General features: G+C 42.7%; 1 protein-coding gene across 2 annotated transcripts in view; it reads right to left on the reverse strand.

The window, feature by feature from the left end:
- The window catches only part of DLG2 (discs large MAGUK scaffold protein 2), a 1,098,948-nt gene that overhangs the window by 643,231 nt on the left and 435,572 nt on the right, over nucleotides 1-20,145 (reverse strand). The window contains exon 7 of one of the 2 annotated variants that reach the window (XM_054164548.1): nucleotides 15,198-15,278. The exons of the other annotated variant lie outside the window; for it this stretch is intronic. Within the exon in view, the coding sequence (XP_054020523.1) occupies nucleotides 15,198-15,278 (81 nt within the window). The remainder of the gene's footprint in view (nucleotides 1-15,197; nucleotides 15,279-20,145) is intronic. 2 annotated transcript variants of the gene reach the window in all.

The following is a 20,145-nucleotide window of genomic DNA, read 5'->3' on the forward strand; positions in this document are numbered from 1 at the left end:
AGTATGCAGCACTGTGCAAAGCTGTGCTTCATTTGAAATGTGTGTTTCACAAATCAGATGCTAAATGCTAGGGCTCTGTGCTATTCTGTCCTAGAATTAGCTTTCAGATGCTCAAACACATCTATCTGTAGCAATGTAGGAATCTATTGCAATAGCCTCTTTCCCTACATTAGCATGACCTGTGCAATAAAACACATACTCTTAAAAATAAGAAGTGCATTAGGTTAGAGCTCTTCAGTTCACTGTTACTGTATCAGCACAGAGAGTTGCTGGAACAATGAACTCTTTGGGTTATTTAACCAGAATTTGAGATGCTTGCTCATGTTTATAGTTAGAAGGCAATCTGTTTCATGAGATCTGAAACAGGAGAAATAGTAAAAATGCTCTGTATATAAGCTGATTTTCCCACCAAGCAAAATGATACTGATGGAAAGGTTTCCTTGCAATAGCCACCACTGTGCCTGGTTTGATGAAGTACTGATGGGTTTGTTCTTTTTGCATGGAGGCAAAGCAAACCAGGAGCTGCAGTTGTGCATCATAGAAGATTCATGGGAAATAAAGTTACTTTAAAATCCCCTTTTTTCCACCACCACCTCTCCTTTCCCACCATGTCTGCTCGTTTTACACCCCATTTTCCCCCCTTTTTATCCTCAAACCCAGAGCACCTGGGCTCTGTTGGAGTCTCCTCCCACCCCAGGTGTGGTCACTTGGCCCTCCCCACCCACTCCCCTATTTAATCCCTCCCAGGAAAGGCAGGAGCCCTAAGCTGAGCCCATCTGGGCTGAGGACCCTCCTCTCGTCTCTGGTGAGTGCCTCTGGTGCACACTGGGTGATGGTGGTGGTGACTACAAAGGCCGGGGGGCCTGGTGGCCCCCCGGCTGTTAGGGCCCACACTGGTGACTGCTCCAATATCATGCACGGGTGCTGGCTGGGGCTCCTTGCTGGGGACATGTTGACAGAATGGTCCCCAAAGTTGGCAGATGAATCATCTCAACCTTTTGTTGAAGTTCTGACACCGGATGGACTGCTGCTGGAGTTAACCTTCATTTTGCATCCACAGAGAAAGAAGAAGGCAGCCATGAGGAGCAGCTCTCTTCAAAGCCAAAAAGGTCCTGCCCTGGGACCAGAATATTTACTTCTGAGCTAAATTAATTTTCCATGGCTTGGCATAGGTCTGTGCCACGCTGTGATGTGAAGCAGACACCTGAGCCATTTGACACCCACCTAGCTCAGAGTGGGACTAGCAGCAGAAAGGCAGTGTCTGTACAAACTAATCAAGCCAATTTGTCCAGGTTTTTGGTAAGGCAAATTATCCCCTTTGAGGTCAGCTGGACTGCTCTCTGTCCCACTCAGCTTATTTACAGTTACTCCATGTATCCTTGCTCTCCCCTGAGGTCTCTGGTGATGTAACATGATAAAGTTCTATACAGGGCATTAAAGCTGAGATATTCCAGGCTCCATGGAGAGATCACTGGATGATGCTCATGGCCTGGTAAACAGTCCCTCTCTCAACAGGCAGATAAAATCCCTCAGAGACAAGCCCAGTAACTGATCACTCAGCAGTACAGATTACAAATGTCTTCCTCTGGGACTGGCTGCCTTTGGCCCTCTCTGACTCCCTGTTCCTCTTTGTGAACCTCAGACCTACCAAGAAGTCAAGTATTGGGACCTTCCTGGTTTGCACTGCTTTCACGGTTCACACAGAAGCAGCTCTTTGAAAGCAGTGAGATGTTCTGACAGGCATTTGGTGCTTTAATGCTCTTCCATCCTACCCGGAGTGGCAGCCACTACCAGAGAAGATTCTGCCTGTACTCCCTCCCTTCATGGCAAAATAAACTCCTATGAGATCAGAGAATCTCTACTACATTCTTTAAATAGAATAGAATAAACCAGGTTGTAAGAGACCTTTAAGATCATTGCACCCAACCTATCATGCAACACCACCTAATCAACTAACCCATGGCACCAAGCACCCCATCAAGTCTCCTCCTGAACACCTCCAGCGATGGTGACTCCACCACCTCCCCAGGCAGCCCATTCCAATGGGCAATCCCTCTCTCTGCATAGAACTTCTTCCTAACATCCAGCCTAAACCTCCCCTGGCACAGCCTGAGACTGTGTCCTCTTGCTTTGGTGCTGGCTGCCTGGGAGAAGAGACCAAGCCCCACCTGTCTACAACCTCCCTTCAGGTAGTTGTAGAGAGCAGGAAGGTCTCCCTGAGCCTCCTCTTTTCCAGGCTAAACAACCCCAGCTCCCTCAGCCTCTCCTCACAGGGCTGTGTTCCAAACCCCTCACCAACTTTGTTGCCCTTCTCTGGACTCATTCCAGCAACTCAACCTCCTTCCTAAACTGAGGGGCCCAGAACTGGACACAGTACTCAAGGTGCAGCCTAACCAGTGCTGAGCACAGGGCAGAATGACCTCCCTGCTCCTGCTGGCCACACTGTTCCTGATGCAGGCCAGGATGCCATTGGCCCTCTTTGCTGCCTGGGCACACTGCAGGCTCATGTTCAGCCTACTGTCAACCAGCACCCCCAGATCCCTTTCTGCCTGGCTGCTCTCCAGCCGCTCTGACCCCAGCCTGTAGCTCTGCATGGGGTTGTTGTGGCCAGTGTGCAGAACCCGGCACTTGGATGTGTTCAATCTCCTGTCCTTGGACTCTGCCCATCTGCCCAGCCTGTCCAGGTCCCTCTGCAGAGCCTCTCTACCCTCCAGCAGATCAACTCCTGCCCCCAGCTTGGTGTTGTCAGCAAATTTACTGATGATGGACTCAATGCCTTCATCTAGATCATCAATAAAGATGATCATCCTCCCCTAGCCTGTATTGATAATGAGGATTGCCCCAGATGAAGTACAGGACCTTTCATTTGGCCTTGTTGAACCTCATGAGATTCACCTGGGCCCGCTTCTCCAGATTGTCCAAGTCCATCTGGATGACAACTGAGCCCTCTAGCATATCAGCTACACCACTCAGCTTGGTGTCATCTGCAGACTTGCTGAAGATGCACTTGATCCTACTGTCGATATCCCTGATGAAGATGTTAAACATCACTGGCCCCGGTGTGGATCCCTGAGGGGCACCATTGTCTCCTTATTGTCTTCAACCTTACTGTGCTCATCCCCAGACATCCTCTTTACATACATACACAGCCATACACAGCAGGAAAAACAAAGCAACAAAGAAAGAGGTGGCAGTGCACTTAGGTAAACTAATAAGAGATGCTTTCCTCTTTATGGTCAACTACCCATTCCAAAAGTGCTTCTAGCAGCTAAAGAAGGCAAGTGCTGAAATTCACAGAACAACTTTGAAATCTGCTCAGCAATCACCTGATTTGAACTGACAAATTACCAGGAAGAGGGGCAGCAAATGCTGAATCCTCAAAAGACTTTAAAAACTAACTCACTCACTCTTGACTCGGAGCTCAAGAAGTCCTCCACTTCTTTCAAAAGTCATAAGAAGAGTTTTACACGCTTCAAATGTAGGTGGAATTTCTACCTGCTGATAATAGGCTCAGACCATCTTCAAATTACAGCTGTTCTACCAGGGAAGAGTGAATAAGATTTAGCCATTTATTATGGGTGTAACTTTTCCCCCACTACCCCTTGAAATGGCCTTATGAACACCCTGCTAATGCCACTGCTGCAGAAAGGAAACGTAGTTACTGCCAGAACTGTGAGAACCTGGAAAACGTGTGGCTAGCAGGCTTGGAGGCTGGTGCAGCATCTCCTGGCCTAGGGAGCACAAAACACACTCATGGCACTGGAAAGAGCATTTTTTGGCCTATAAGGTGTTGCAGAGGTAACAAACTTTTCAGAATGGATAGGAAAGAAGTTTCGTCCTGTTTCTCCCAAAGCATCTGGCAGACTGAGCTCATGTGTGTGGTTTTGGTCCTCTTCTGTACGTGAACACTTACACTTCTTGACTGTTACAAGGACTCAAAGATTTCCCTAAAATAAGAGTAAAACTGGATTCTTGTGCACATTTCACTTCCCATCAGGTTCCCAGGAATCCACCTGAAACATCCCACAGAGCTAGTCCTCTAACATCTTTCTTTGGAGTGATAATTAATTACAATTATCAGTAGTTAGTTCTTTCCTAATCTCTTCTTGATATGTTTTTACACCTCTTGTCCTATTTCACCTAGCTTCATTTTTTTTCCTCTCCTTAATTTGGAAACTGTTTGAGAGAGAGTCTGTTTTTTCACTCTTGTTCCTAGGGCACTGTTTTCTTAGGTTCTGGTTCCCTGTGTTCACAATAGGTGTTCTGGTGGCAAGAAGCGAGTCTGAAAGGAGGAGTTGGTTTTTGCACCCTTTATCTGCACTGATTAATTAAAAGCTGCATAATAAACAGATGCATTTTTTACAAGACTTTGCAACAATATACATTTTCCTGGATTATAAATGCAGATTATATCAGAAAAGATGCTACACTAAGGTTTATTCCAATTCTTCCATAAATTCTCATAAATAATAACAGGAGGTTTCACCATCAGTGATTTCACTATGACATAGACAGTTACAGCATGATTTAGAGCAGGCACCAGGCAGGAACAGGTCAAGAGAAGGAAATGCCAAAGTTGCCAAATATTTCGAAGTTACTAGGAAAACAAACAAACAGCTTAGCGTTGTAGGAGTGGAAATGAAATAGCAGAAAGGAAAAACTGACCTAAGAGTGACAATGTGTGGCTAGGAAACAGGGGTTAGGGTTTTTTACTTTGGATGACTGAAATGTTTAGTTCATAGAATCAGTCAGGGTTGGAAGGGACCACAAGGATCATCCAGTTCCAACCCCCCTGCCATGGGCAGGGACACCCCACACTAGATCAGGCTGGCCAGAGCCTCAGCCAGCCTGGGCTTGAACACCTCCAGGGATGGGGCCTCAACCACCTCCCTGGACAACCCATCCCAGGGCTTCACCACTCTCTTGGGGAAGAACTTCCTCCTGACATCCAGCCTGAATCTCCCCACCTCCAGCTTCATTCCATTCCCCCTAGTCCTATCACTCCCTGAGATCCTGAGCAGTCCCTCCCCAGCCTTCTTGGAGCCCCCTTCAGATACTGGAAGGCCACAATTAGGTCACCTCGGAGCCTTCTCTTCTCCAGGCTGAACAGCCCCAACTCCTTCAGTCTGTCCTCACAGGAGAGGTGCTCCAGCCCTCTGCTCATCCTCGTGGCCCTTCTCTGGACACCTTCCAGCACCTCCAGATCCCTCTTGTAATAGGGGCTCCAGAACTGGAGGCAGTACTCCAGGTGGGGTCTCCCCAGAGCTGAGCAGAAGGGGAGAATCACCTCCCTGGCCCTGCTGGCCACACTTCTCTTGCTGCAGCCCAGGCTCTGATTGGCTTTCTGGGCTGCAAGTGCACACCGAGAGCTCCTGTTGAGCTTCTCCTCCCCCAGCACCCCCAAGTCTCTCTCCTCAGGACTGCTTTCCAGGCAGTCCCTGCCCAGCCTGGATTTGTGCCTGGGATTGCCTCGACCCAGCTGCAGGACGCTGCCCTTGGTCTTATGGAACCTCATGAGGTTGGCTTGTGCCCAGCTCTCCAGCCTGTCCAGGTCCCTCTGGATGGCATCCCTTCCCTCCAGCCTGTCTGCTGCCCCACACAGCTTGGTGTCATCAGCAACCCTGCTGAGGGTGCACTCAATGCCACTGTCCATGGCACCCACAAAGATGTTCCTCATCTACAATTTCCTACTTCAAAATAAATATCTAAATAATCTCAGTGAAAATTACCAAATTATAGAGAACTTTCAGTTTGAAAGTAACCTGCTGTGTAGTCCAACTCCTTTTCCAAGTAGAGCTAATTAAAGTAGGTGACTCGAGGCCTATTTTATTTCTTAAAAAATTCAAGCCCTTATTATTTTAGGGACCTTCAAGGGGAGCTTGAAAATTTGAGATCCAGAAGGTCTAAGGAGTTTAATCTAAACAAGAAATTAAGCTAAGAAAAGGACAATTCTTTCTACAGAACTGCTACACAAAAGAGAGGAATTTGGTTATTGAGCATTTAGTTCAGTGAGCTAAATTGTGTATTTCAGGAGGAACAGAGGCCTTCAGAGATCACCTTTGAATACAGGACAGGAGCAGGGAATGTCCTGTGTCTTGTTTACATCTGTAAGATTATGAATATGTGACTGGGAAGTTTTATCTGCCAAAGTAAACCCTGCAATTTTCAAACACCTATGGCCACAGTGAGCTATAGCTCTTCTTAAATAAGTAGAATAGATTACAGTTATGTATGTGTGTGTGGGAAGATTTAAGCCAACTCATTCAATGATAATTAAAACCTATATCAGTCCTGAAGGCTTGTATAGTAAAGAAGCTATATATATTCTCTCTCTCAGCAATATACTCTGCCTTGTGGATAACCATCCCATAGAAAAAAAGGGCTTTTTCCCTGATTTTCTAGGTTTTCTATGTTTGAATTAAACAACTGAACTGCTTCTATAGAAAGAGTGTTTGGCTCATAGTCAGGTTGCTGGAAACAAAAAGGTATCTTAATTTGTGCTTTGTGGGATTCAATGGCTTCTTGATGTCTACAGTTTCCACCGGCTTTAGCTACAGATTAAACTGAACTCTTTAATCTGTCATGTAATCAGCAAGAACACTTTTTGTGAGCAACAACAATCATTTGATCCCAACAAAATAAAAGTGCTGCTGTCTTGCTGTTGGGAGTTGGGTGCAAAAGACATCGTAGAGGAGTCTCCCATGAGAGGAGCTGGAGCCAGACAACTTAATCAGGTTGCTCTTTTTTTTTCAACCTGTTCCTGTTTGTCCTCTACAGTTCTTCAGACTGTCTACTAATTTCCACATCCCTTTTCAGAACTTCATTGAGTAAAGGATTTGCATTAAAATATGTTTTTAAGTACAGTTCATCATCAGGAAAAAAAATTAAATAAAGCCTTTTGTTTCAGAAGCAGAGTCCCTGGATGGTGTGGAGACCTCTATATTTCTTTAGTGAACCAGGAAAGGAAAAAGCACAACTGATATGAGTTCCCATGAAAGACAACTCTGGACTGTAAAGAGATGATTTCACTTTTACCCTGGGAAATCGTTTTTCAATAACAGGTGAAAAGAATTCCATTTGTAGCTGTAAACCTCCAAAATCAGTTTCTGTAAACAGCCATCAGGCTTTGGGCTATCTGCAGACAGACCATGGGCTAGCACTGTGTGCTTTCCTGCAGTGGGGGAAAACTGCAAGTATGAAACTGAATGAAAAAGAATTTCTGTCCCTCAGAGCTTGAATAAATTGCAAATTTAAGTAAGAGAGTTCACTGGGCAGCAGGTAGCAGTATAAATTAAAAGGCCCTAGGAGTTCATTTAAAGATACAGCACACTCTTTTTTTTTTCCATTACAGTAACCATTTTACCTTAAGCTACTCATTGAGTTCTGACTAATTTATGTTCAGAGCTAAAATAATTATCAATCATTCTCTATGGTCAGAGACATCCCAGCTTTCTAACTAGAATAAATACCATTTAAGTGTGAATCAGGGATGTGTCTCCAGAAGCAGTGACAACACTTATGCAAGGAGGATTAATCTTAGCTGTGCAATTTTTAAGAGACCTGAAAGCCACTGATCTGAGAATATGATCTGAGGTTTCTGAACTTTTTGGAAGCACAATGTCTCAGGTCCTTACTGGTGTGCAATGTTGACTTCATGCAATGATTTAAAGGTTGTCCAATAACTTCCAGGATTCAGGATTGCGAAGATTACTGTTTTTCTAATTCTTAGAAGTTCTGGGTCAGTCTTTCAGTGGTGGAAAATACTTGTAGCTCTCATAATGATTCAAGTAGTCAGGTTATAATGGAGCTACTCTGCCCTGCTGAGACCACACTTGCAATCCTGTGTCCCCTTTGGGGCTCCCCAGTTCAAAAGAGACAGGGATCTGCTAGAGAGAGTCCAACAGAGAACCAGGAGGATGCTTAGGGGACTTGAGCATCTCCCCTGTGAAGAGAGACTGAGAGGCCTGGGGCTGTTTAGTCTGGAGAAGAGAAGACAGAGGGGATATGATCAATGTCTGTAAATATCTGAGGGGTGGGGGTCAAGTGGAGGGGGCCAAGCTCTTTTGGGTGGTGCACAGTAATAAGCCAAGGAACAATGGAGGTGAACTGGAACAGAGAAGGTTGCAGCTCACCATGAGGAGAAACTTCCTTACAGTGAGTGTGACAGAGCCCCAGAGCAGGCTGCCCAGAGAGGTTGTAGTCTCCTTCTCTGGAGACTTTCAAAACACACCTGGATGCATTCCTGTGCAGACTACCCTAAGTGATCCTGCTTTGGCAGGGGGGTTGGACCTGATGATCTCTGGAGGTCCCTTCCAACCTCTGACATTCTGTGATTCTGTGCACTTTAGCCCCATCCAGAGTAAACTGATAATAATAAACCAAACAGCAACAACAACAGAAATTGTGTGTCCTGAGGGAAAAGAAATCTTGAGGAAGTTAAGAATGTCCTGATACCATAGTCTGATCACATAATCTACGTATGAATGGGAATGCAGAGGGTCTGTAATTAAAGTCTGGCAACACAGAATTATTTGTACTGGTTAGGGATGAGAAATAAACTTCCTTTTCCTTAAAGAGGGTTGACTTCTTTACACAAATCTGAGCCATCTTTCATCCAAGTTACAAATACACACCTTACTGCTCTCATGAGGCAGAGGTTACAGGGACCACAGGACATAAGAATGCACACAGTATCTTCTGGGAAGAAATCTGGAGAATACTCATCAGTGCAGTGAGGTTAGCATTTCATCCAGATACCTGGGTGAGCCAGTGGTCAGGATCACACATTTGCTGAACAGCTGGCTATGGGAATTTCAGCTGGCACAAGTTATCAGCAATTTCTGCTGTTTCTCAAGAATGCAGGAAGTGCTTTCAGTGGCTGCACAGCTACACAGGTACCTTTCTGAACCCTCAAAATGCACAGGGCTTTACAGAAAAGGGACTGTGAGCATGGAGCCACCATCATCTTGGAAAATGCTCCTGCCTTAGCTACCAGCTTCCATAGCATATCTTACCTATTGTGATTCAAAATGACTGACTAAAACCCCTCCAGCTTTTAGTTTATATAACGGAAACAGCAACTGACCCAGCACCAGAGAGTACAATTATAAACAGGAGACTGTGCTGAGAAATGTCTGTGGTGCCTTGGGGAACAATGTAGGTCACAGCATCAATTAAAACAGAACAACCTCTCCTTTGACTCTCTAACGTTTAACCCCAAACTATTTTGTGGCTGTAAATTCAACAACCCATGCTGCATTACATCCCATGAGTGACAAGATCAAGAATAACTAGTCTAAAAGCTCATTTCAAGCTCTAGCACTTGCTTTCCTCCCTTTAACACAGGCAAGCAATACAGAATAGCGATGTTATCACTGTTCCCCTCAGCTTGTTGACACAATTTGTATGTATACATGTTATCTGTATATTAATATCAGACCTTTACAGGAAAACATGTGAGGATTACTTAATTGAGGATTTAAAATCAGCATTTACCTTTGCTGCTGGTTGCAAGAGAGGTCTAAGATAGTTTAAAACTCTAGGGTTCAGTTCTCGTACCTGGCAGCTCGAGCGAGCAATCTTCTACACAGGAAACTTGAATACAGAAATGAATCACTTCAGATGTGTCTGCAGGGGCTACTCCAGACAGTTTGCCTAATTGCTTTTCTAATTTTATAAGAAATATCGCTGATGACTGTTAACAGAAGCCACTGAACGCTTTACAGGCTTTCACACCGAAAAAACTGCCCACAAATGCTGTCCCTTTTTAGTATCAATAACTTCCTGTTTCTTAAAAATAAAGACAATCTTCAACAGCATTCAAGACAGAGGAAAGCTCTTTGGAAATAATTACTCTCAAACACTGGCTACTTCTGTAAGTGTTTGCTCACCTACAAATAGTGGACATCATCTTGCTTTCATTTATGTCTTTAGAAATGCTATCATTTGCTTGAATTCTTCTGCTCAGCTTGTGAGGTCGGAAGGTCAACTACATAATGATGATAAGCTGGACTGTGGGAGCAATAGCTGACAAAGTGCATGAGGGAGACCACAAGGGAATGTCAACTGACACCACAGTAAAAGGGAAAATAAATGTATCAAGTGTGCCTCCAACTCCTCTGCTGCTTGTGAGCAATCACAAATAATGAAAAGGTCCTGAAGGCAAAAGCAGACCTTCTGGTAGCCGTGCGTTGCTTGCGGTGCACAAATCCTTCTCAGAGGAATGAGTGAGTTCATAATTTTATAGGGGTATACAGGCAAGAGCAAAGACTCATTTCTGAAATCTTGGCAGAGCAAAAAGCTAAGTACCTGTGAGCTAGGAAACGTGGCCCATAGTACATAAAGGAATTGGATCTATACTTCAGAGAAATTCCACTTCAATGCAATCAATCAATACAATTGAAACTGAAATTCTGCCTCCCTGCTGTAATTTTCACGTTACAGGAGCTCAGTTCTTTTTTTCCTAGGTGAAAAGTGAAGATTATGCAAAAAATGGTTACCTGATTAGCCCTATATCCACCACTGTAACACCTCACTGTCAGTGTCAGGAACTGGCATTCCACTGCTGAAAGCTTTTAGCAAATCCAGAATAAAACAAAATGAAATGTTTGAGCTTCACAGTTTCTAATCTCCGTATAAAACAAGAGGCAACAGACAGAAGCCATTGCTCAACAGTTCTCATGAGGATTTGGCCCCATCTTACATCCCTAATTGCCTGGCTATTCAGTTGTTGTTAGATGTTGAGACAAAGACAGACCTTGCTGGTGAATTCAGCAGAAAGAATGAAAATGGTTTTTGTTCAAAGATTTCACAACTGAAAAATGAACCCTCCTCTTGTAACCTAACTGCACAGAAGAGTGATTTTCTGCCAGTCAATGACAGAGGGCAATTAGGATGAGCATAAACAAAGGTGGTTAATTTTAGGTGCAAGTCAAAGCAGGGAGCCAGGCAAGAAGTGCTATAATGGGCTGTACTTGGTGGGGGACAAAGCAAAACTGGTTTTATTTATAGCACCTCCAGGGGCTGATCAGTGCACCTGTAGACTTGTAGATGAGGGAGTCTCAGTTTCTTCTTATCTCCATAGGTTCTAGAATATTATTGTATGAGAACATATAATTAACTGCTCTCAAAACATGTGTAATGGTTGTATGATATCTGAAACAGATATAAAGTCTCTTCAGGAAGAAACCTGCTTCTTAAACCACTTATCAATATATCTCTCTTTTACAGAGAGGTAAACAAAAGCAATGAAGCAATCTGCCCAGGATGACTCAAGAGATTAGTTCCAAAGCCAGAAACTGAAGCAACATATCTTAAGTCTAGAATCTCATTTTTAAAGATCACCCAATCTTCAATCAGTTATACACAGTTCACTGAGCCTGAAGTGGGAGTCTCACAGCACTAAACCAACATCAAACCCTCTCAACCAAATCTTGCTGTTCTAATCAAAATTTATCTACTAAAGTTTAAAAATCAATAAAGGAAAATTAATTCAGAAATCAATGACCGTGGAGGGATGCAAATTTCCTCCTCCACATGTGAAAGCCAAGAGAGGGCTGTACTGAGTGTGGTACATGATCTAGTGGCTTATGGGGTAAACAAAACCAAAAAGACCCCAAAAAATCCACAAACAAACAAACCAAACCAAACCAACAAACAAACACCAAAAAAACCCACCAAAAACAAAAAAGGCAAGCCAAATTAAACCTAGGGACCTCAGAATACATTGCAACTTCTTTGTTTTTCCCCTGGGACACTGATAGCATGTGTGTGGATGAGAGAGAATGCAAGTGTCACTTGGTTGTTGTGAGAACACTCTTCAAGTGAGCTGCCCACAGCGAAGTTTGACCAGGTAGCTGTGTGCAGCAAGCCTTGCCTGTGGCTTCTGCATGGAGTCCGACTGATTTGCGGCTGTGTTATAATGCAAGTCGCAAATCTCAGGCCAAGGGAAATGTAAAATGAGAAAAGCAGTCCTAGCCTCCATTCATCCATGAGAAGGAAGTAAAAAGGAAGTAAATGCTCTCCTTAGGCCAAGTAATAAAGGTCCACATTTCTTCATTTGAACTAGTGGCTGGGGAAGAAAGTGATAAATTGCATTACTGATATGAGTTGAATCTCCCTCAACTATATCATCTAAGCCCACATTCTGCTTTCAAGAAGTTTTTGCTGGCTCTGCTGGAGCAAAGAGGAGGCACCTGAAACATTCAGGGTTTAAGGAAGAGTATCATTGCATCATTGAGGTTAGCCTAATGCACAGCAGTGCACAGCACTGACAGCAATAACTTGTCTTAAACAGCAGTGTGCCTGCTTCAGAAAAGCATCTAATCTGGAAAACATAACGAGATCGAGATCTGTCCCTTCCCTTGATAGCTTGTCCTATAGTCTCACTGCTCACAATGCCTGCCCAGTGCTTGCTTCCTTTCGCGCCGGTGCATATTCCGCTTTGCTTTGCTACTCTGAAGAATACTTGTGTTCCCAGGCTCCCCACAGGAACACACTGTCATTAACTCAGGTTTTTCTCTGGAAGACTTTTTACCCACTCTAGTGTCTTTTCTTCCCTTTCATATATATATAATATATTTTTAAAGTGCAGTCTCCAAAACTCAGAACAATGTTTCCATAACCTCTCTATTGCACATACAAATAATATGACCTTATTTCCTTGTTCTTTACTTCTGGTCTGGGGTTTGTGTTGGTTTTTTGTTGGTTTGGTTTTGTGTGACTTGGTTGGTTGGTTGGGTTTTTTGTTTGTTTGGGTTTTTTTATAACACTTAAAGTTCATAGTGCAAGCCCTACAGAGCTCTCTACCTTTCCTCTCAAACATTCTTTGTGTTGCTTATTTCACTGTAGGAGTCCCCTCTGTGTGCCTATGGCTGGCACTGCTTCCTTCTGGCTGTGTAATACTTCTTTCCTGGGTAATACTAACTTTGTGTGAGCGGCCTCCATTTACCAGGCTGGACTGTAACTGCGTTGCTCTATACACTGTGTCCTCCTTTTTTCCTACTTGCTCTGTCTTTGCATCATGTGCAAATTTTACCATCCAAGGCTTCATACTGCCTTCCAGATGATTCTTGAAACCACGGAAACATGTTATTTACATCTAACTTTAACCTGCGGAAAGTTATCCCTCAGAATTTCTGGCTAAGGGTAATTTCTCATTGACTAGTACTTTGAGATGCCAGCTACTGTGAGCAATAGCTTTTTGATAAGTTATGCTGTTAATTATTTAAACCAAATAGAATGTAAAGTTAAATAAAATGCCTTACAAAAGCCTAAACAAAACCTAGGACCATCCAACAGTCAAACTGTCATTCTGAAATGAAGTTTATCTAATGTAACTCCTTTGCTTTACAGCTGTGATGACTATCATTGCTATATCCCTCCAATTAATCTAATGTTATACTCTCTTTCTTAGCTAAATGCTCATTAATCTTTCCAACATTTTCTCCCAAGGCTGGCACAGAGCTAACCTGCTCTGCAGCATTATTTGGAAAATAAAAGTAAAAAATAATAGCATCATGCTCACAATTCCTCTCTCTAGAATATAAAAAATACTCCAATAGATGTCTTCAGCCTCCTTTTTTAAGCTTCTTAGGTGAAAGTTATCAACAACCTTCTGCTTTACTTATTTTATCACTGGCAGATGTTGTTTAACATGCCTTTAAAGATTCAGTGTTGTTTGCATAGTAGGGACACTGGATCTCCTACCACCATATGTGCTTGTTAAGGAGCAAACAGCACTTCCCTCCTACTGTGTGCCACTCAGTATTGAAGAAGTATCAGAGTTTTTTGTTCATCTTTACATGAACAAGTGACACAATTAATTAAAAAGTGATTGACTAGCTTAATTTTCTCTCCTTTTTTTGTGTTACGAAAGAAAGCAGTGAAAAAATCAGTTATACGCATCCAAATTAAACCAAGAAATAAACCCTTTCTCAAATTCTTGTGAGGCAGAAATTGAGTGAACAGGTACATACTATAAGAGTTCTGATCCATTCTATTGGCCACTGAATTCATTCTGGATTGCCACTTTAAGCACTACAGATTTTCGACCTATATATTTAGGAACATTACCTAGACAAGCTAAGTCATTACAAATTGATGTCCAGTTGGCAGAGAGCTGTGCAAGGGTCACTCAGAATTGTCATCTCTCCTGTTTATCCCAGTGTCTTTTTAACTCTGAAATCAAAAGATATCAATTTGGACATCAACTATATTTCACTTCAGACTACTTTTACAGAAATATCCCATTAGTGTGCATTATCCTGAGATCTTAAACTGCCTTTTTTCCTCCTGAGATTGCAAAGGACGCAGCTGGCAAGCGACCAAAATATCAAGTTTCTCACACATCTATTATCATAATGGCAGGAGGTCATGCACTGAAAACTAAGAACCAAAAGGCAGCACAAACTAAGCTGAATATTTTGATAACAGACCTTCATGGAGGTTAGTGTCCTGGTGTGATAGTGTCGCTGCTATTTCGGGTTCATTTGGAGGGGTTTGTACCACCAGTTTCAATAACAGCTCCTCAATCAATAAAAGCTCTTCGATACAAAGAACAGAAAAAGCAAATAACTTTGACGATGCTTTTGCCTGTCAGGCTCTTCAGGCCCATGACAGCAGCACTAATCAACATAAATATTCTCAGTCTTCCTGTCATACATCCCAGGCTGGGCCTGCCTGTTACAACTCAGAAAATAAGACAATAAAAAGACATTTCAAAAAAGTCGAGGTGAAATTTTCCTGATCACATGAGACAGCTGACGTCTAGACAAGTACATCTGAGTTGTTTGACTGTAAAGAATGCCTAGGAAATGGAGAGAGAAAATAATTTTTAGGTCATGATTCACCTCCACCTAAAGGAGACATCAAAAGCAGTGTAGGAGAGTTGCCTTCAGGAAAGACTCCCCGTTGCCTGTCATAGCAATATCATTGTCTTCCTCAAATGTCAATTCAGGTGAGACCAATTTGTCTTCCTATCAGTCCAATTTGTTTTCAGTTTGATACATATGTAGCTGAGGCTTCTTGTATGTCTCAGCAGCTATTGAAATATTCACCCAAATATTGTGTTAACATGAAACAAGAGGGCGTGGGTCTGGGGAAGCACTGAGGAGAAAAATGGCAAAACTATGAAGCAGCAGTCAAAAGCTATTTCCTTGCCTCAGAATATTTCTCACAGGTAAATTCACTACTCTCACCTGTGCATTAGTCCATTCCATTTCAGGAAAAGGTCCCAGCTGAAGGCCTCTACCTGTGGGATTTTCTTCCTCTTGGCCTTTCTGGAAGTACATAGAGACATCTGCTCAGGACATGTTCCACACTCAGATTTTTCATCGTGTTTGCATATGGTGCTTAGGTGTGTGGGTTTTTCCTTCCCAGGCTGCTTTACTGGGGCTGGGGCTCATTTTTGCTAGAACTGCTTTGGGAAATAATCTGGCATGCTATCTATTCCCTTCAAGCTGTAAATTGGTGTTAATGTATCTTAAATTGCCCGGAGGCTTGCCAACAAACATGAAAGGGCATTATATTATTGACTATACAAAATGTGAGTGCATATTATTGATTATAAATATCTATGGAATAGCTATTTATCCTTCAGTGGAGAGCAAATGAAGGATATATATTTTACTATTAACTCTGTACTACTATATTTCAGTTTATTTTTGCTAAGGAACATCTTCCAATCAAGTAATTTTTAGCAAATCAGGCAAAAAGTCTCTAAAGAATAAATACTCTCTTGACAGTCCACCTCTCCCCAGCTAAAATTAGAAACAACCCTGTTGCTTCCACATTTTAAAACCCACTCTAATTATCACTATGAATTTGTGAGGTTTAACAGTAGGAGACTATACATTTGCTTTTAATAAACATCAGGCTTCATTTTTTGTGAAACAGAAAGTCTGCAATGAATTCAGGCTCCCACTTAGGCATGAGTCAATGCCATTGTGAAAAAAAAAAGAGTCCTTAAAAAACAACCATATGGAAGAGCCCTGTCATTACAAGAGAGGCTTATGGTGCAAGGATTGCAGTTTTTGTTAACAGCAAAAATACCATGTCTGTAGCTGTGCATCCAGTGGCTTTTGTTTTACAGCATGTTTAATACTTCAGGTATTGAAAAGCAGTTCTGCATTTTCACGCCTGCTCACCATGAATCTTTCACAATGCTGACCCTTACCTTGCAATATAGCACTACAGAGACTTCTCTGTATTACTAAAGAACACAACTTTTTAAAAGCAGAATACAACACTTCTTCAGTCTCACCTGCAAGATTGAGTCTTTTTGAACAGCACACACAGGACCGCCCAGCTAACAAGTCATTGAGGGACATCTCGAAGCACTCCTAGTGTAAAGGTTGGCTCCCAAATGCCAAAAAAATAATAAAAATCAGGCTATATAATTTTTAATGTGAAGTATAGTCTAAAGAAAAGGGACTTGTAGCTCTGCTTAAAAGGTTGCTGCTGTCATGCAACATTATTCTTAAGAGCTGAGCCCTATATTGATGCTGTCAGATTTCAAGCACTTAGATGTGTCAGCTAGGAGCAGAGCCCTTTGAGTCATGGGAAGCTCCTGAAAATGGTTCAGGGTTTCAGTGCACTGGGATGAACTGAGGGCTGGGTGTTCAACCAAGCTCATACAGACAGGACTTCCAATACCACAAAACAAGACTCTGATTTTTACAGTGTAATAAGTAACCATGGGGTCTCAAATACCAGAATCTAGTCTACCAAAAGCAACTGAGACAGTTAATGGACAGTGCCATGAGGCTTGATGCATTTTTACCACAGTAAGCCTCTGCACATTTGTAGTTTGGTTAGTGGATTTGGTTCAGAAGACTTTTGAAAAGAAATTTGTAGCTTCACAAACACAGGCAGAAGAAATGCTCACAGAGCAGTAAGTGCTGCTTTGATAGAAGAAACATCAAATGCAAAAACAAGGAGCAGAAACACCTATGTGAAGCTGAGAGTGAGGTTCTGTTACAAAATGGCCTTCCTTCAAAATAGGAATGACTACTGTGCAAAAGGCCATGGGTTATAACTACTGTGCTGTAAGAACTGATGATAGCACACCAGCAGAACTGGACCATTTTTGAGGGCACTGCATTTTGATAGGTACTGAAAAAGCCAAAGGAAATCCACAGGAAAAGAAAAAGAGTGATGAGAGATTCAGAAATCATAAGCTAGGAAAGACCAAAAGCAGGATATTACATCAAAGAATCACAGAAACATTCAGGTTGGAAGAGATCCTCGGGATCACCAAGTCCAGCCAATAACCCTACTCTACAAGGTTCACCCCTAAACCATAGCCCCAAGCACCACATCCAAATGGCCTTTAAGCATACCCAGGGTTGGTGACTCAACCACCTCCCTGGGCAGCACATTCCAATGCCTGACCACATTTCCAATGAAAATGTTTTCCTAATGTCCAGTCTAAACCTACCCAGTCACAGCTTGAGGCCATTCCCTCTTGTTCTATCACTAATGACCTGGGAGAAGAGACCAGCACCAGCCCCTCTACAATGTCCTTTCAGGCAGTTGAAGAGAGCAATAAGGTCTCCCCTCAGCCTCCTCTTTTCCAAACTGAACAGCCCCAACTCCTTCAGCTGCTCTTCATAAGATTTATTCTCCAGGCTCCTTCCCCAGCTTCATTGCCCTCCTCTGCACTGGCTCCAGCACCTCCACATCTCTCCTGTACTGAGGTGCCCAAAACTGGACACAATACTTGAGGTGTGGCCTCACCAGAGCTGAGTACAAGGTTATAGTCACCTGCCTACTCCTGGTGAACACAGCACACAAGCCAGGATGCCATTGGCTTTCTTGGCTACTTGGGCACACTGCTGGCTCATATTCAGTTGTTTGTCAATTAGAAGCTGTCTGCTAGACAGCTTTCCAGCCACACTTCCCCAGGCCTGCAGTGTTGCTTGGGGTTGTTATAACTCAAGTGCAGGACCTGGTATTTGGCCTTGTTGAAGCTCATACCACTAACGCTGACCCATTGATCCAATCTATCCAAGTGTCTCTGTAGAGCCTCCTTACCCTCATGAAGATCAACACTCCCACCTGACTTGGTGTCATCTGCAAACTTACAGATGACACTCTCTGTGTCTTCATCAAGGTCATCAATAAAGACATTAAATGCAAGTGGTCCCAGCACTGAGCCCTGAGGAACACCACATGGGGATAGTGATCTCCAATGAGGACAGAATCCAGAAAAATCATCCTCAGTTTGGTGCTGGGGGGGAAGCCTCTAATGCTAGGGTGCTGAAACACTGAAACAGGTCCTTTGAAAGCCTACATGCTATGACCCATAGTTGTCATCCATGGGAAGTCTAGTCTGTAGTAATTTCAGCAGTTTTGTTAGAGAACCAGATGGTTATTAGCCAACTAACCACAAAACACACGTTCCTGGTGTTTTGGTTCTGTTTACTTTGCTTTCAAAGTAGCATTGTACAAATGGTACTTAGGGGATACACAACGTCCAAATGTAAAAGTCTTCATAAATATAGGCTTTTGAATAAACTTTACTCAAATGCAAGTGAGGCACCTTTTATAACCAGCACTCTTTAACAACTATCACAGTGTATGTTACAAGTGTGACAATGCTAAAAGAGAGATTGAGTTTCCCCAAGAGAGGTGTCTGGTGTCATTAGATGCACTGAAGTATCATTTTGCCTTCATCTGGTAAGGCATGGGTTTCCTTCTCTCATTCAGCCACATACACATCTCGGATCCTGCAAGACATCTAAAATGGCACTGCATGCCTGGCTTAGACAACTGAATCTCTCTCTGACAAGTATTTTTCTTTTTAAGGAGGACTTCTATCAGACATCATGGTTAATGCTAGCTACATTTAACTATACAGTTAAAATACAAAGTTTTGCAGTCTATTGCATAGAAAATCTAAATATTCTGCTTTTTAAACTGTGATTTAGAGAAATGTACAATTTCATCCTACCTCATATGTTATGGACTACCATGACAGATGTGATCTCTCAGAACTTACCTTAAGAAATCTGGTCAAAGTTTTACACTAGACCAGAGACAAACAAGTGTCAGTGTCTAAGTGTTCTGCTGTTAGAAGAGTTTAAATACATCTTTAGTCTGGGCACCCTTGCTAATCCGTAGGGTAAGGAAGGATTAAATCAGTGCCATGGGGAGGGGGAAATGGCACTCATAAATGCTGGGAAATCCCCTAGTGCAACACAAATGATCTTCACAAAAGACTATTGCACAGCACTATCCAGTGAATCAAGGAACTGCAAAGTTCCTGATGATCTTATGTTGAGGGCACTAGAGTACTGCTATGCCAAGTGAAAATAAGAGTAATAAAACATGAGCACAGGGAGAAGAGACATGTAAAGAAAATTGTGATAAAGCAATGAAAATCATTGCACTTGCAAGGAGTCGAGTATGCTGAACAGTACCTGAGAGCACAGTGCTCAGCCTGTTCCTCACGCCAGCGACGGCATGTCTAGATGAATTCTGCATAATTTACACATACATAATTACTAGGCACTAGAGTAGGCATTTAGCATGAGATGATGAACTTCTGTGGCTAACAATTGCTGTTAAACTAAAAGTTTCAGTTACATCGGGTAATAAGGGCAAGGTAAATTTCAGCGAACAGCTCAAATATTTATAGGAGGCTACAATTTCCTCTTAAAATTTACAGCAGAATAAAGAAGACTTGATAGCACTTTAGTGATAAGTCCAAAAATACTTTTAAAACAGGCTTGTGAATGAAATGAAAACTCAGGAGCAGCAGATGGGTTTAACTGCTGTTAAATGTGGAGTGATTTCCAAGAACATGTTGTATGTAATAATAAATAGCCAGAGACAAAAAGTTTCCTTAGCGGTTTAAATCCTGAGCACACAAGCTAAGTGAGGGGTACGAATCTTTGGCTCACTGCAGCATCCTTACATTTTACCCCTGTCTAGAGCAGAAAAAATGCTTCTTATTGACAATGCATGTCAGCAGTGGGTGCACTTAAAGCAGTGCTGAGCATGGTTTCACAAGCAGGCAGGTTTAACATGGGTTTTCTGAAACAAGAATAGTTCTTGGCTGTGCTTGCAGGTTAATCATATTCAGCACCAGTGTATCCCTTGCCAGCAGTGGGTAATTGTGCTAGTGTACACAATGCCTCAGTT

This window comes from Dryobates pubescens, chromosome 10, assembly GCF_014839835.1.
Source record: "Dryobates pubescens isolate bDryPub1 chromosome 10, bDryPub1.pri, whole genome shotgun sequence".
Lineage (NCBI taxonomy): Eukaryota > Metazoa > Chordata > Aves > Piciformes > Picidae > Dryobates > Dryobates pubescens.